Source organism: Cervus elaphus, chromosome 1 (assembly GCF_910594005.1).
Source record: "Cervus elaphus chromosome 1, mCerEla1.1, whole genome shotgun sequence".
Taxonomy (NCBI): Eukaryota; Metazoa; Chordata; class Mammalia; order Artiodactyla; family Cervidae; genus Cervus; species Cervus elaphus.
Window position 1 is genome coordinate 67,986,719 of NC_057815.1, and position 15,180 is coordinate 68,001,898.

At 43.4% G+C, this 15,180-nt stretch overlaps 1 protein-coding gene across 5 annotated transcripts in view; it reads right to left on the reverse strand.

Annotated features, from left to right (window-relative positions):
* Positions 1 to 15,165, reverse strand: part of XRRA1 (X-ray radiation resistance associated 1) — a 64,096-nt gene extending 48,931 nt beyond the window's left edge. For 2 of the 5 annotated variants that reach the window (XM_043907086.1, XM_043907114.1), the window contains exons 1-3: positions 14,881 to 15,164; positions 8,537 to 8,604; positions 5,398 to 5,495 (exon numbers count right to left, since the gene is read on the reverse strand). In XM_043907086.1, the coding sequence (XP_043763021.1) occupies positions 5,398 to 5,491 (94 nt within the window). In that variant the 5' untranslated portion in view covers positions 5,492 to 5,495; positions 8,537 to 8,604; positions 14,881 to 15,164. Of the gene's footprint in view, positions 1 to 5,397; positions 5,496 to 8,536; positions 8,605 to 14,880 lie in introns of all 5 variants that reach the window. The other 3 variants (XM_043907143.1, XM_043907079.1, XM_043907104.1) reach the window with 2 other exon arrangements.
* Between the last annotated feature and the right edge of the window lie 15 nt (positions 15,166 to 15,180).

A 15,180-nucleotide genomic window follows, 5' to 3' on the forward strand; every position in this document is an offset into this window, starting at 1 on the left:
TCAAAGGACAGCTGGCATTTTTAAAAGACTCAATAATACATGTCTACTGTACAAAGAACTAGAAATTGTACACAAGTAAAGAAAATATGAGCTTCACTAGTAAGCCTATCCAATAAAAATCGTGACAACATTCTAGAATCTGTTCTCTCCTTCATCAGTAGTTTATTCATTTAACATTAGGGAAACTGGGTGAAAGCTGTACAGGAACTCTGTTTTATTTTTACAGCTTTTCTGGAAGTCTAAAATTATCTCAAAATGAAAATTTACAGGTGGGGATAAACTTCCCTATGGACAGATACTGTTCATTGTTCACTCTTCATTGTTCAATATCTATCATTGTTCACTTGTTTATTGTCTGTCTTGCCCTCTAGAGGGCAAGAGAATACAGGCTCTGATTCATTCATCTCGATGGTCCTAAGGCCTACACAGAGCTTACCGCACTGAGTGTGGATGAATGGACCCTGAGCCACAGCCCCCACCCACAATCATTCATTTGGACCTTTTCTGAGCACTGAGTTTGTGGCAGGAGTTGGGGCTATGGAGAAGAATATGACTGAGGACTCAAAGGTGCTCAGTAAATGTAAAGAGTGCTGTGAAGCCCAGAGTGGGGAGCTACCAGCCTCGGGGATGAGCTGAGTCTTGTATATTGAAAGCTGACCAGGTGAAGAGGGAAAAACCAAGCAGCCTGGGCAGAGAAAAGGGCCCAAGAAGTACTCAGAGGCATGAAAGGTTGGAACTGCAAAGAACAGCACAGAGCTGTGGGGACCAGCTTGGGGCCTCTAAACACCATCTCCCTGCCACATAGCCCACTCCCCCGCCTCAGGGGCTTGCCTTGGCTCACCTGAGTATTGCTGCTAATCCTGGCTCTTGGATGTGCTTCTGCCTATGCCTGATGTGAGCCGGTTCCTATTCCCACCCAGGGCCCAACAGCCTGGGCACTCATTTCCCAGGGCTGCCCTCATCTAGCACATGGACATTTGTCCTATCCCAGCAGTCCAAACTCTTGAACACTCCAGCCTGAGCTGGTGCCAGGAAGGAAGGCCTGGAGTGTCGGGAGATGGACATGAAGGAAAAGAGATGAGGCTGAGGAGACCAGCAGAGTCAAATCTGAAAGGTCTTGAGGACCAGAATAAGGAGTTTAGGTTTTAATGCGGGAGGTTTTTAGCAGGATGAGTATTTGTCTAGAGGAAGGTTCCCCCCACCTGTAAATTTTCATTTTGAGATAATTTTAGACTTCCAGAAAAACTGTAAAAATAACACAGAGTTCCTGTACAGCCTTCACCCAGTTTCCCTAATGTTAACATCGTATATAATCATAATACAATGGCTGAAGCCAAGAAATTAACAATGGCATAATATTAGTAATTAATCTACAGCCTTTATTTGATTTTCGTCAGTTTTCTCACTAATGTTCTCTTTCTGTTCCAGGGTCCTATCCAAGATCTCACATTTCATTTAGCTGTCACATCACCTTAGTCTCCCCTAATCCATGACAGTTCTGCAGTCTTTATTTTTCTTGTGTGATCCTGATACTTTTGAAGAGTACTAATCAGTAGTCAATTACTTTATAAAATGTCTCTCAATTTGAGTTTGATTTTTTTCCCCTATAATTTAGACTAAAGGCCTTGTAGTTTGGCAAGAAGTGGTGCTGTGCCCTCCTCAGCACAACATATCAGAGCACACATGATGCCAATTATGTCTTATTACTGGTGATGTTCATTTTGATCACTCAGCCAAGGTGGTGTCAGCTTAGTTACTCTACTAAGAAGTCCCTTTGAAATTAATAAAGACAGCTCAAGATGTTATACAAATAACCTGTTTTTCATCATACTTTAACCCATGAATTCTAGCATTTATGATGGTTAATTTTATGTGTCAACTTGGCTGAGCTATGGTAAGCAGTTAGTCAAGCAAATACTAATCTAGGTGTTTCTGACAACCAGTTGACTTTAAGTACCTGAAACAATCCATGGATAATGAGTGGGCCTTACCCATTCACCTAAGAGACCTTAAAAGCAAAAAGACAGGCTTCCCAAAGAAATAAGAAATTTTGCCTTAAGACTGCAGCATGAGCTCTTCCCTGAGTTTTCAGCCTGCCTGTCTTACAGATTTCAGACTTGCCAGCCTCCACATTTCATAAACCAATTCCTTGAAATATATAATTTATCTACGTGTGTTTGTCCACATATATACACACATATATGTACATGAAAACAAAACCTGCAGGATATACATACAGAAAAACATACACACACATACTCTACTGGTTCTATTTCTCCAAAGAACACTGTAGAGCTTCTTGCCTGTAAAAATTATTATTGTGATGTTTTGATAGTAATTTTCTATTTCCTTCATTCCTTCTACCTTTATTAAACAGAATTCTATGTAAGGAAGAGCTGCTCTTCTCCCCCACTTATTTAAGTAATCAGAGTTTAGTTATATCATATGAGATCATGACTACAAATCAAAACTTATTCTACAGATTACAACCCAATTTTACCTTTATTTATTTTGCTGCTCATACTGTTGCAGCTTTGCCCACTGGGCATTCCCTCAGGTTGGCACCTATGTCCTTTCAAATTGCCCCCATCATTTTTCTGAGCACTGCTTTATTTTCTGGCTCAAAGTTTCTAGGGCTCCCGACTTAGCCCTAGAAACAACTTTTTGCCTGAGAAGCCCTGGCTTCTTTTATTGGAGAATGGTATTTAGAAACCAACACTGAGGTGCCAAGCATTCCTTTGCAACTGAAGTATTATTGCCCTCCATGGGCCAGGAAATATACATATGTATACTAACACATGAAGATACAGACAGCTATATTTATTTCTCTGTCCATCTATGTGTGTGTGAGGGAGTGTGGGCATGAAATCATGAGTTCTTACTGACAGCTCCACAGGAGGGTTTTAAACAACTAGGTGGCCAAAGAAGGTCCTATGTGAAAAGTAAAATCACTCAAGAGAAGAGGGAAGGACAAGCTGAAGGAGAAGGTTCTTCCACTATTCCATGTAGAGAGTGACCAGCAAGCCATTCCATTCAGGGTAAGCTAGTGGTACTTTTCCCTTGCTCGACACTTTCAAAGCAACAAATCCAATCCAGTGAAACCACACTTCTCAGCAGTGTTCCATGTGTAGGACTCTGCTCAGCATTAGGAGGGGTCCCTGCCCCAAAGGAGTCTTTAATTAGATAAATGCTTGAAAAACTATTTAGCAGAGTCAAGTTTAAGCCACTTTATTTAAGAGTTAGGCAGAATATGACTATACGTCAAACAAGAAACACAGAAAGGAAGATGGCTCACAAGAGAGGATGGGCACTGACAGCTGGAGGAGCGGGACACGGCTTATTGGAAGATGTGGGAGATGAGCTGAGCCTGTGGGATGGGAGAAGCCTGGACAACTGGAACGAGGGCTGGAACATTCCAGGCAAATGGTAAAAAACTACGTGAATAGAGAATAGACTCATGGACATGGGGAGAGGGGAGGAGAGGGTGAGATGTATGGAGAGAGTAAATGGAAACTTACATTACCATATGTAAAACAGATAGCCAACGAGAATTTGCTGCATGTCTCAGGAAACTCAAACACAGGCTTGTATCAGCCTAGAGGGGTGGGATGGGGAGGGAGGTGGGAGGGAGGTTCAAAAGGGAGGGGATATATGTATCCCTGTGGTTGATTCATGTTGAGGTTTGACAGAAAACAACAAAATTCTGTAAAGCAATTATCCTTCAATTAAAAAATAAACAATATTTTTAAAAAAGCTATGTGAAAATAGAACACTATGAAACAGGGCATAAATCAAGGAATGGGGTAGAGCAGAAAGGCAAAGGAACAGCAGTGAGAAGTCATTGGACAGAAGAGAACACTGTGGCGTACATTAGGAGGTTCTCTGAGAACCTGTGTACACTGTTAGTGGGCATGGAAATCGGTGCAGCCACAGCGGAAAACATTATGGAGGTTCCTCAAAAAATTAAAAATAGCAAGACCGTATGATGCAGAAATTCCTCTCCTGGGTATATATCCAAAACAAAACAAAAAAAAGTCACTGGGTGTCCTTGGTAGCTCAGTGGTAAAGAATCTACCTCTTAGTGCAGGAGACAAAGTTCGATCCCTGGTCTGGGAGGATCCCACATGCCATGAAGCAACTAAGCCCGTGCGCCGTAACTATTGAGTCTGTGTTCTAGAGCCTGGGAACCACAACTATTGAGCCCATGCACTGCAGCTACTGAAGCCCACATGCCCTAGAACTTGTGCTCCATGACAAGAGAAGCTGCTGCAATGAGAAGCTCACACACTACAACAAAGAGTAGCCGCTACTCACTGCAACCAGAGAAAAGTCCAGCAGCAACAAAGACCCAGCACAGCCAAAAATAATTTAACAATAATTTAAAACAAAAAATTAAAACATTTAATTATTTAAAATTATTTAAAAATTATTTAAAACAAATAATTTTAAAAAATCAATTCAAAAAAACAAAGTTACTAATTCAAAAACATACCCCAGTGTTCAAAGCAGCATTATTTGCAGCAGCCAAGACATGGAAATGACCTAGGCACCCATCAACAGATGAACAGATAAAATCTGTGGGACATATATACAGTGGGGTACTACTTAACCATTAAAAAGAAACTTTGCCATTTGCAACAACATGGGTGGACCTTGAGGGCATTATACTAAGTGAAATAAGTCAGACAGAGAAAGAGAAAAACTGCCCATATAAGATATTGCTTATACGTAGGATCTAAAGAATACAACAAACTAGTGAATAAAAAAATTGAAGAAGCAGACTCACAGACACAGAGAACAAACTAGTGGTTCCAAGCGGAGAAGAGGGATGGAGGGGCAATGTAGGGGTGGGAGGTACAAACTACTGGGTGTAAGTTAGGTTCAAGGATGTACTGTACAACATGGGGAATACTGCCAATATCTTGTAATAACTGTAAATGAACAGTAATCTTGAAAAATTGTATAAAAATAAGACATTTTAAACAGATACATGAAAGTGTTAGTTGCTCAGTCATGTCAGACTCTTTGCGAGCCCATGGACTGTAGCCCGCCAGGCTCCTCTGTCCATGGAATTCTCCAGGCAAGAATTACTGGAGTGGGTTGCCATGCCCTTCTCCAGGGGATCTTCCCAACCCAGGGATCAAACCCAGGTCTCCCGCATTGCAGGCAGATTCTTTACTGTTTGAGCCACCTGGTAAGCCCCAATACATACATAAATAGGATAAAAAAAATTAGACTCCCTGAGGCTGCTGGGGGGAAGATGGATTAGAAGGGAAGGGATAGGATGGGGCAGGGAACATTAGTGAATGGGTTGAAGAGGAAGACATGGGTGTTAGAGACATTCTGAAGCAGGTGCTGGGTGTGAGGCAAAGGTTCTGATTTGAGAAGTCACCTGACCTTCCTCTGGCGTCCGAAGCAGGTTTTTGGCTGGAAAACAGTTGCTCAGGTGAGGCTTCCCATCATCCAGCTTGTAGAGTCCTGTGGAGGCCATGACCCTGAGAGCCAAGCAAGGAAAACAAGGAAGTGAGGAGTGAGGAGAGGCAGGGCCACTCTCACCCCGATACAGCCTATGAGCCGGCCAGGACCACCCCCAACACACACCCTCTTTCTGAGGCCCTACAGGGCTACGCCTCTGTTCTTAGTGTTCCTATGGCCCCAAAAAGCTCTTCCATCCTGTTCATCTCGCTGATCTCGTGCTTTAAGACTAGGCTCCAACGCCACTTCCTTCAGGAAAAGAAATTTCTAATAGAAGATCTAAATTTTTTAAACCTTGAGCTCTTATAGACTTAGATTTTTCTTTAAAGGGATCCAGTAATTCCTAAACCTGCTTTGGGATAGCTTTAGATATTTACGGTAGCAGAGGTTTGGGAATCTGTAAGCCCCTGGCCAGGGGAAAGGAGACCCTGGCAAGAAGGTAGGACCCTAAGATGGAGGGTCTGGGAAGATTCAGTCCATGGGAGGAGCAGAGTAGAGAGCTGGGATCAGGTGTCCTCAGAAAATGTTTCCCAGAAGAGACAAATATGACAACGAGATGGGTGCAGTAGGAGGGGGAAACAATTTTACATACAGGGACTTAAGTTTGAGGCTAGTTTCTACCACTGAGCTGAGTGACCCTGGGAAAATCACTTTACCTCTTTGTGCCTCAGATTTCTCAATATAAACCTGTGCCTCAGAGAACTGTTCTAAGAATTAAATGAGGTAATAGAGAAAAAAAAAAAGCTTCTTTCTAGACCCAATCCAGACGCCATCCCTTCCATAATTCCGTCACTGAAACTTTCAGAGGGAAATAACTGCTGCTTTAGCTAAACTCTGACGTGTTTCTTCTGTACATCTTTTGTGGTTGGAACCCCTTCTACCTCGTGAGATTACTAACAATCTTGAAGGGACTCTTTCAATGGTCTCTGAACCTGAAAGTCTCGAAACATGTCCAATTCACTGTCTCTCTTCTATTCCTGGAAAGCTCACAGGAAACACTCAGTAAACAAATGTGAGTCAAATGAAGGATACAGTGGTCCTCCCAAGGCCCAGAGTTTTTTTATGCATATTTCTAATCTCCCTAATTAGGCTCTGAGGAAGGACAGCATCTATGGTGTTCATCTCTTCACTCACGGCATCTAACAACTGGCACACGATAGGCTCCACCTATGGAACGAATGCATATTTGGAAAACTCAGCCAGCAAATTTGGAAAACTCATCAGTGGCCACAGGACTGGAAAAGATCAGTTTTCACTCCAATCCCAAAGAAAGGTAATCCCAAAGAATGCTCAAACTACCACACAATTGCACTCAACTCACCCGCTAGTAAAGCAAAGCTCAAAATTCTCCAAGCCAGGCTTCAGCAATACGTGAACCGTGAACTTTCAGATGTTCAAGCTGGTTTTAGAAAAGGCAGAGGAACCAGAGATCAAATTGCCAACATCCACTGGATCATTGAAAAAGCAAGGGAGTTCCAGAAAAACATCTACTTCTGCTTCATTGACTATGCCAAAGCCTTTGACTGTGTGGATCACAATAAACTGTGGAAAATTCTGAAAGAGATGGGAATACCAGACCACCTGTCCTGCCTCTTGAGAAACCTATATGCAGGTCAGGAAGCAACAGTTAGAACTGGACATGGAACAACAGACTAGTTCCAAAAGGAAAAGGAGTACGTCAAGGCTGTATATCGTCACCCTGCTTATTTAACATATGCAGAGTACATCATGAGAAACGCTGGGCTGGAAGAAGCACAAGCTGGAATCAAGATTGCCGGGAGAAATATCAATAACCTCAGATATGCAGATGACACCACCCTTATGGCAGAAAGTAAAGAGGAACTAAAAACCCTCTTGATGAAAGTGAAGGAGGAGAGTGAGAAAGTTGGCTTAAAGCTCAACATTCAGAAAACTAAGAGCATGGCATCTGGTCCCATCACTTCATAGGAAATACATGGGGAAACAGTGGAAACAGTGTCAGACTTTATTTTTGGGGGCTCCAAAATCATTTCAGAAGGTGATTGCAGCCATTAAATTAAAAGATGCTTACTCCTTGTAAGGAAAGTTATGACCAAGCTAGACAGCATATTAAAAAACAGAGACATTACTTTCCAACAAAGGTCTGTCTAGTCAAGGCTATGGCATTTCCAGTGGTCATGTATGGATGTGAGAGTTGGACTGTGAAGAAGGCTGAGCGCCGAAGAATTGCTGCGTTTAAACTGTAGTGTTGGAGAAGACTCTTGAGAATCCCTTGGACTGCAAGGAGATCCAACCAGTCCCTCCTAAAGGAAATCAGTCCTGGGTGTTCATTGGAAGGACTGATGCCGAAGCTGAAACTCCAATACTTTGGCCACCTCATTCGAAGAGTTGACTCACTGGAAAAGACCCTGATGCTGGGAGGGACTGGGGGCAGGAGAAGGCGATGACAGAGGATGAGATGGCTGGATGGCATCACTGACTCAATGGACATGAGTTTGAGTAAACTCCGGGAGTTGGTGATGGACGGGGAGGCCTGGCGTGCTGCGATTCATGGGGTCGCAAAGGGTCGCACACAACTGAGCGACTAAACTGAACAGATGGAATGAATGAGTGATCATGTTATCTCCTCTGGTTCAACACAGGGCACTGTGAATTTCCTGATCCCTGCCACCCTGAAAAGGGTTGGAGATCCTTTCCACATATTTCTGTGATACCCCCTACTCCTCCTAGCATAATACTTATCACTTTGTTATAATTTTTATTCCCTTATCAACTTCCCAACTGCTATGGGGCCTACAATACCTATTTACCTATATAATCCCAGAGCCTGGCATAGAGTCTAGAACTCATTAAAAATGTGTCAGGAAGATGAAGGGATGAATGGATGACTGGATGGGGAAAGACAGTCATGGAGTCACTCTGTCTTTCAGGAAATCCCTCTTGGGACTAACCACAATCTGCTAGATGGGTAAATGAATGGATGAATGAGTACACAGTTACCTGGGAAAGGTCAGAGATGACTGTTGGAGAAAACTCCAGTCATTTACAGAATATGATGACTTTAGTTCTGCATAGTACTTACTTGATCTTTGATTTTGGAAGAGACCTCTTGATGTCCTTTTTATTTTGTTTCTTCCCTTGTTTCTTCACCTATAAAATAGATATTGCACTTCTTCTTAGTCTGTCATTTAGATCTCTTTAATGTTCCCATTAATTATATCCTTCTGTGACACTTTGCTCCAAAGTGTCTGGGGCCTAGAAAAATGCCACAGGACTAGAGACTCCAGAAATAGAAAAGAAGACAGAGACATAGACAGGAAGGTGCAAGAAGAGAATAATTTTATGACAATGAGGTGGGGCTCAGTTCAGTTGCTGTCATGTCCCACTCTTTGCAACCCCATGGACTGCAGCAGACAAGGCTTCCCTGTGCATCACCAACCCCTGGAGCTTACTCAAATTCATGTCCATTGAGTCGGTGATGCCATGCAACCATCTCATCCTGTCGTCCCCTACTCCTCCCGCCTTCAATCTTTCCCAAGATCAGGGTCTTTTCAAATGAGTCAGTTCTTCACATCAGGTGGCCAAAGTATTGGAGTTTCAGCTTCAGCATCAGTCCTTCCAATGAATATTCAAGACTGATTTCCTTTAGGATGGATTGGTTGGATCTCCTTGTAGTCCAAGGGACTCTCAAGAGTCTTCTCCAACACCACAGTTCAAAAACATCAATTCTTCGGTGCTCAGTTTTCTTTATAGTCCAACTCTCACATCCATACATGACCACTGGAAAAACCAAAGCTTTGACTAGATGGACCTTTGTTGGCAAAGTAATGTCTCTGCTTTTTAATATGCTGTCTAGGTTTGTCATAATCTTTCTTCCAAGGAGTAAGCATCTTTTAATTTCATGGCTGCAGTCACCATTTGCAGTGATTTTGGAGCCCCCAAAAATAAAGTCTCTGTTTCCTTTGTTTCCCCATCTTTTTGCCACGAAGTGATGGTACCAGATGCCATGATCTTAGTTTTCAGAATGTTGAGTTTTAAGCTAACTCTTCTTTCACTTTCATCAAGAGGCTCTTTAGTTCTTCTTCGCTTTCTGCCATAAATAAGGGTGGTATCATCTGCATATCTGATGTTATTGATATTTCTCCCGGCAATCTGTGATTCCAGCTTGTGCTTCATCCAGTCCAGCATTTCTCATGATGTACTCCGCATATAAGCAAAATAAGCACAGTGACAATATACAGCCTTGATGTACTCCTTTTCCTATTTGGAACCAGTTGTTCCATGTCCAATTCTAACTATTGCTTCCTGACTTGCATACAGATTTCTCAGGAGGCAGGTAAGGTAGTCTGGTATTCCCATCTCTTGAAGAATTTTCCACAATTTGTTGTGATCCACACAGTCAAAGACTTTGGCATAGTCAATGAAGCAGAAGTAGATGTTTTTCTGGAACTCTCTTCCTTTTTTGATGATCTACCGGATGTTGACAATTTGATCTCCGGTTCCTCTGCCTTTTCTAGATCCAGCTTGAACATATGGAAGTTCATGGTTCACGTACTGTTCAAGCCTGGCTCGGAGAATTTTGAGCATTACTTTACTTGCGTGTTGGAAAAGGCAAAGGCAACCCACTCCAGTACTCTTGTCTGGATAATCCCATGGACCGAGGAGCCTGGTAGGCTGCAGTCCCTGGGTCGCGAACAGTTGGACACGACTGAGTGACTTCACTTTCACTTTTCACTTTCATGCATTGGAGAAGGAAATGGCAACCCACTCCAGTGTTCTTGCCTGGAGAATTCCAAGGACGGCGGAGCCTGGTGGACTGCCATCTCTGGGATCGCACAGAGTCGGACATGACTGAAGCGACTTAGCAGCAGCAGCTTGCTAGCGTGTGAGATGAGTGCAGTTGTGTGGGAGTTTGAACATTCTTTGGGATTGCCTTTCTTTGTGATTGGAATGAAAACTGACCATTTCTAGTCCTGTGGCCACTGCTGAGTTTTCCAAATTTGCTGGCACACTGAGTGCAGCACTTTCACAGCATCATCTTTTAGGATTTGAAATAGCTCAGCTGGAATTCCATCACCTCCATTAGCTTTGTTTGTAGTGATGCCTCCTAAGACCCACTTGACTTCGAATTCCAGGATTTCCGGTTCTAGGTGAATGATGACACCATCGTGGTTATCTGGATCATGAACGATCTCTTTTGTACAGTTCTTCTGTGTAGTCTTGCCACCTCTTCTTAATATCTTCTGCTTCTGCCAGGTCCATACCATTTCTGTCCTTTATTGTGCCCATCTTTGCATGAAATGTTCCCTTGATATCTCAAATTTTCTTGAATAGATCTCTAGTCTTTCCCGTTCTATTGTTTTCCTCTATTTCTTTGCATTGATCACTGAGGAAGGCTTTCTTATCTCTCCTTGCTATTGTTTGGAACTCTGCATTCAAATGAGTATATCTTTCCTTTTCTCCTTTGCCTTTCACTTCTCTTCTTTTCACAGCTATTTGTAAGGCCTCCTCAGACAACCATTTTGCCTTTTTGCATTTCTTTTTCTTGGAGATGGTCTTGATCACTGCCTACTGTACAATGTCACGAACTTCTGTCCATAGTTCTTCAGGCACTCTATCAGATCTAATCCCTTGAATCTACTTGTCATGTCCACTGTATAATCATAAGGGGTTTGATTTAGGTCATACCTGAATGGTCTAGTGGTTTTCCTTCCTTTCTTCGATTTAAGTCTGAATTTTGCAATAAGGAGTTCATGATCTGAGCCACAGCAGCTTCCTGTCTTGTTTTTGCTGACTGTATAGAGCTTCTCCATCTTTGGTTGCAAAGAATATAATCAATCTGATTTTGGTATTGACTATCTGGTGATGTCCATGTGTAGAGTTGTCTCTTGTGCTGTTGGAAGAGGGTGTTTGCTATGACCAATACGTTCTCTTCACAAAACTCTATTAGCCTTTGCCCTGCTTCATTCCGTGCTCCAAGGCCAAATTTGCCTGTTACTCCAGGTATTTCTTGACTTCCTACTTTTGCATTCCAGTCCCCTATAATGAAACGGACATCTTTTGGGAGTGTTAGTTCTAGGCCTTGTAGGTCTTCATAAGAACCATTTAACTTCAGCTTCTTCAGCATTACTGGTCAGGGCATAGTCTTGGAACACTGCGATATTGAATGGTTTGCCTTGGAAACGAACAGAGATCATTCTGTCGTTTTTGAGATTGTATCCAAGTACTGCATTTTCGACTCTTTTGTTGACTATGACAGGTACTCCATTTCTTCTAAGGGATTCTTGCCCACAGTAGTAGATATAATGGTCATCTGAGTTAAATTCACCCATTCCAGTCCATTTTAGTTTGCTGATTCCTAAAATGGTAATGCTCACTCTTGCCAGCTCCTGTTTGACCACTTTCAATTTGACTTGATTCATGGACCTAACATTGCAGGTTCCTATGCAATACTGTTCTTTACAGCATCGGACTTTAATTCCATCACCAGTCACATCCACAACTGGGTGTTGTTTCTGCTTTGGCTCCATCTCTTCATCCTTTGTGGAGTTATTTCTCCACTGATCTCCAGTAACATATTGGGCACCTACCTATCTGTGGAGTTCATCTTTCAGTGTCATATCTTTTTGCCTTTTCATACTGTTCATGGGGTTCTCAAAGCAAGAACACTGAAGTGGTTTGCCATTCCCTTCTCCAGTGGATCATGTTTTGTCAGAACTCTCCACCATGACCTGTCCGTCTTGGGTGGCCCTACACGGCATGGCTCATAGTTTCATTGAGTTACACAAGGCTGTGGTCCATGTGATCAGATTGGTTAGTTTTCTCTGGGGCTAGATAGCTTAAATAGGAAGTGCGAATCACAAATTAGAAAGGAAACGATCATTTATACAACGATTTACACAAAATAAACTTATGCATGACAAAAGCAGCAAAGACAAAACTTAAAGACACAATCTGGGAAAAGATATTCACTAAGTATCCCGGAAATTACAGTTTCCTATGAGGAATACCAGATGAGAAGGTGTAGATTTATGACTAATGCGTTAGGAAGGGCACATAACCCTAAGGTTACATTGTCTAGGAAGTAATCCCTAAGAAAAGTATGACATTTACCTGTGTGATAGAAAAAAGAAAGACCAAGTTCCAGACTTACAGGCTGCCTACCTGTTAGCTTCAGACACCTCTCATCTCTCTCTCAAACGTGAAGCAGCTAATCTCAATCTGATGGTAGTGTCTCCCAGTTCCAAAATACACACATACACAGACTAATGCTTCTCATCTGCATACATTTGTTTTTTTTCCATCCCTCTGGCCTATCACACTTTTACCCCTCTTCTTTGCCTGATACAAAAAGCTTCCCTGTATATCCTCCTCCTTTGGTTGACCCTTATCTGCGCTACCATCTTACCCCACCTCTTAATGGAGGCACTGTGCCACACTATATTACAGTGGCCTGCTTACCTGTTTCCCACTCCTCACACCCCAACCTCAGGCTGGGAGCCTTTCATGGCCAGGCCTGGGTCCTAACCATATCTTTATCACCCACGCCTCATACAGGGTCTGGGCCACTGAAGAGGCTCAACTGAGTGCTTACTGAACCAAACAGAACCATGAACACAATGCTATGGAGTTCTCCATTCTGTCTGTAAAGAAAGGAGGAGGATCGGGAAAGGTTTCACAGAGCAGGTGACGTTACAGCTGGGTCTTGAAACTCAACAAGTTATTAAAAGATAAACATGAAGCTACAGAGGCATCTGACTGGATTGCTTCACATAGATGAAGAAACTGCATCTAACATTTCCATAGTAAGTACTTAATTTGCTCAGGGATTTGGACATTTATATGAGGAATTTCAAGGGCTTCCCTTGAGCTCAGTTGGTAAAGAATCTGCCTACAAAGCAGGAGTCCTAGGTTCAATCTCTACGTTGGGAAGATCCCCTGGAGAAGGAAATGGCAACCTACTCCAGTATTCTTGCCTGGAGAATCTCAAGGACAGAGGAGCCTGGCAGACTACAGTCCATGGGGTCGCAAGAGTCTATCACGACTTAGTTACTAAACCACCAAGAGGAATTTCATAGGGATCAAAAACAAAAAAATGAGGCAATGTAGTAGCTAATAGTGTATTGGATCCTGTTACATGGTAACTCAGGGAACAGGTCTTTTCTGATCCCCTGGTATCTCTTAGTACAGCTGCAAGCAAGGTTGGTGCTCAATAAATATTGTGTAAAAATTTAATAAAAATTTAGAATATTATTACATCCTAAAACTGTCGATGGGCATGAGTTTGAGTAAACTCCGGGAGTTGGTGATGGACAGGAAGGCCTGGCATGCTGCGATTCATGGGGTCGCAAAGAGTCGGACATGACTGAGCGACTGAACTGAACTGAAAACTGTAAAGGCAGAGAGGCAAAGGTGATATAGGCTGGGACCTGGGACCCTTTACTAGAGTGCTAGTACCTGGACAAACACCTCTTTGCACAGCAAAAAAATATTAATACAAATAAACTAGAAGGGACTAAAAATAACTGCATGCATGCACACATGGGGCAAATTATGAACAATAACACATAAAAATGCCAAAATCCAACTGCCACTTCTGAGGTGCCAGGAGCAAAAGTCGGATACTGTGCATGATCCCTGCACACAGCACCACAAAAGGTGTGGGCAGACCACAGTAAGCCACTCCTCACCCATTTGGCTCCCTACCCTCACCCCATTTAAGGGACAGGGTCACTCACCATCCCCCCACACAATTGTTTCTTGCTCTGCTCTCTGCTGCTGCAAGAGGAAAGTGAAAGTCACACAGTCGTGTCCAACTCTTTGCGACCCCATGGACTACACAATCCGTGGAATTCTCCAGGCCAGAATACTGGAGTGGGTAGCCTTTCCCTTCTCCAGGGGATCTTCCCCACCCAGGAATCGAACAGGGGTCTCCTGCAATGCAGGAGGATTCTTTACCAACTGAGTTATCAGGGAAGCCTACTGCAAGTGGAGTCCCAATAAAATATTGCCTGAATTCCTTGCTGGCCTCTTATTAATTTCTATTGATTAAAGAGTCCAAGGACCCCAGGTGGTAACAAAGGGAGCATGGCACGGGTTTGATGACACCTGACTGCTAAACTAGGTTCTGATCCATGCTATCTGGCCTCGGTTAAGTTCCTTAGTTTCCTCATCTAACTGTTCCGTCAGGGTACTAAATGAGGATGGATATATAGGCACTTAAGACCGAAGACAGCGCCTGGTAGGCAACAGGCACTCTGAGTTCTCTGTATCACGAAAATAAGATGACAGTCCCCAGAAAACCAGTAAGTGCAGCAACAAGGCTAAAAAAGATAAGGACGAGCTCCTACTCCCATTCTTGGGAAACACTACATGTGGAGCGGCGGAGACTCTAACCACTCACGCAAACTAAGTTTCCAGCCGCACCTGCCTCCGGCGTCGCTTCCGCCTCCGAGATGTCCGCGGGGGCGACGTCCCGGTCGGGCGGGATGCGCGCCTTTGAGCCTCTCGGGAATCTCGGAGCCGCTCCACCGTGGCGCCTGCCACTACCCCCTCCACCTCTTAGTAACCGCGACGCGGCGGCTAGCCGAGAAGACGGCAACCGAAGGCTGGAGCTTCTAATTACTACAAGTCCCGGCAAGCCTCGCGGCCACTTCCGCTGGCAACCTCGCATCAGCCAGCTCCAACTACGGATCCCGATGGACTCCGCGCAGTACGTCACGCCGT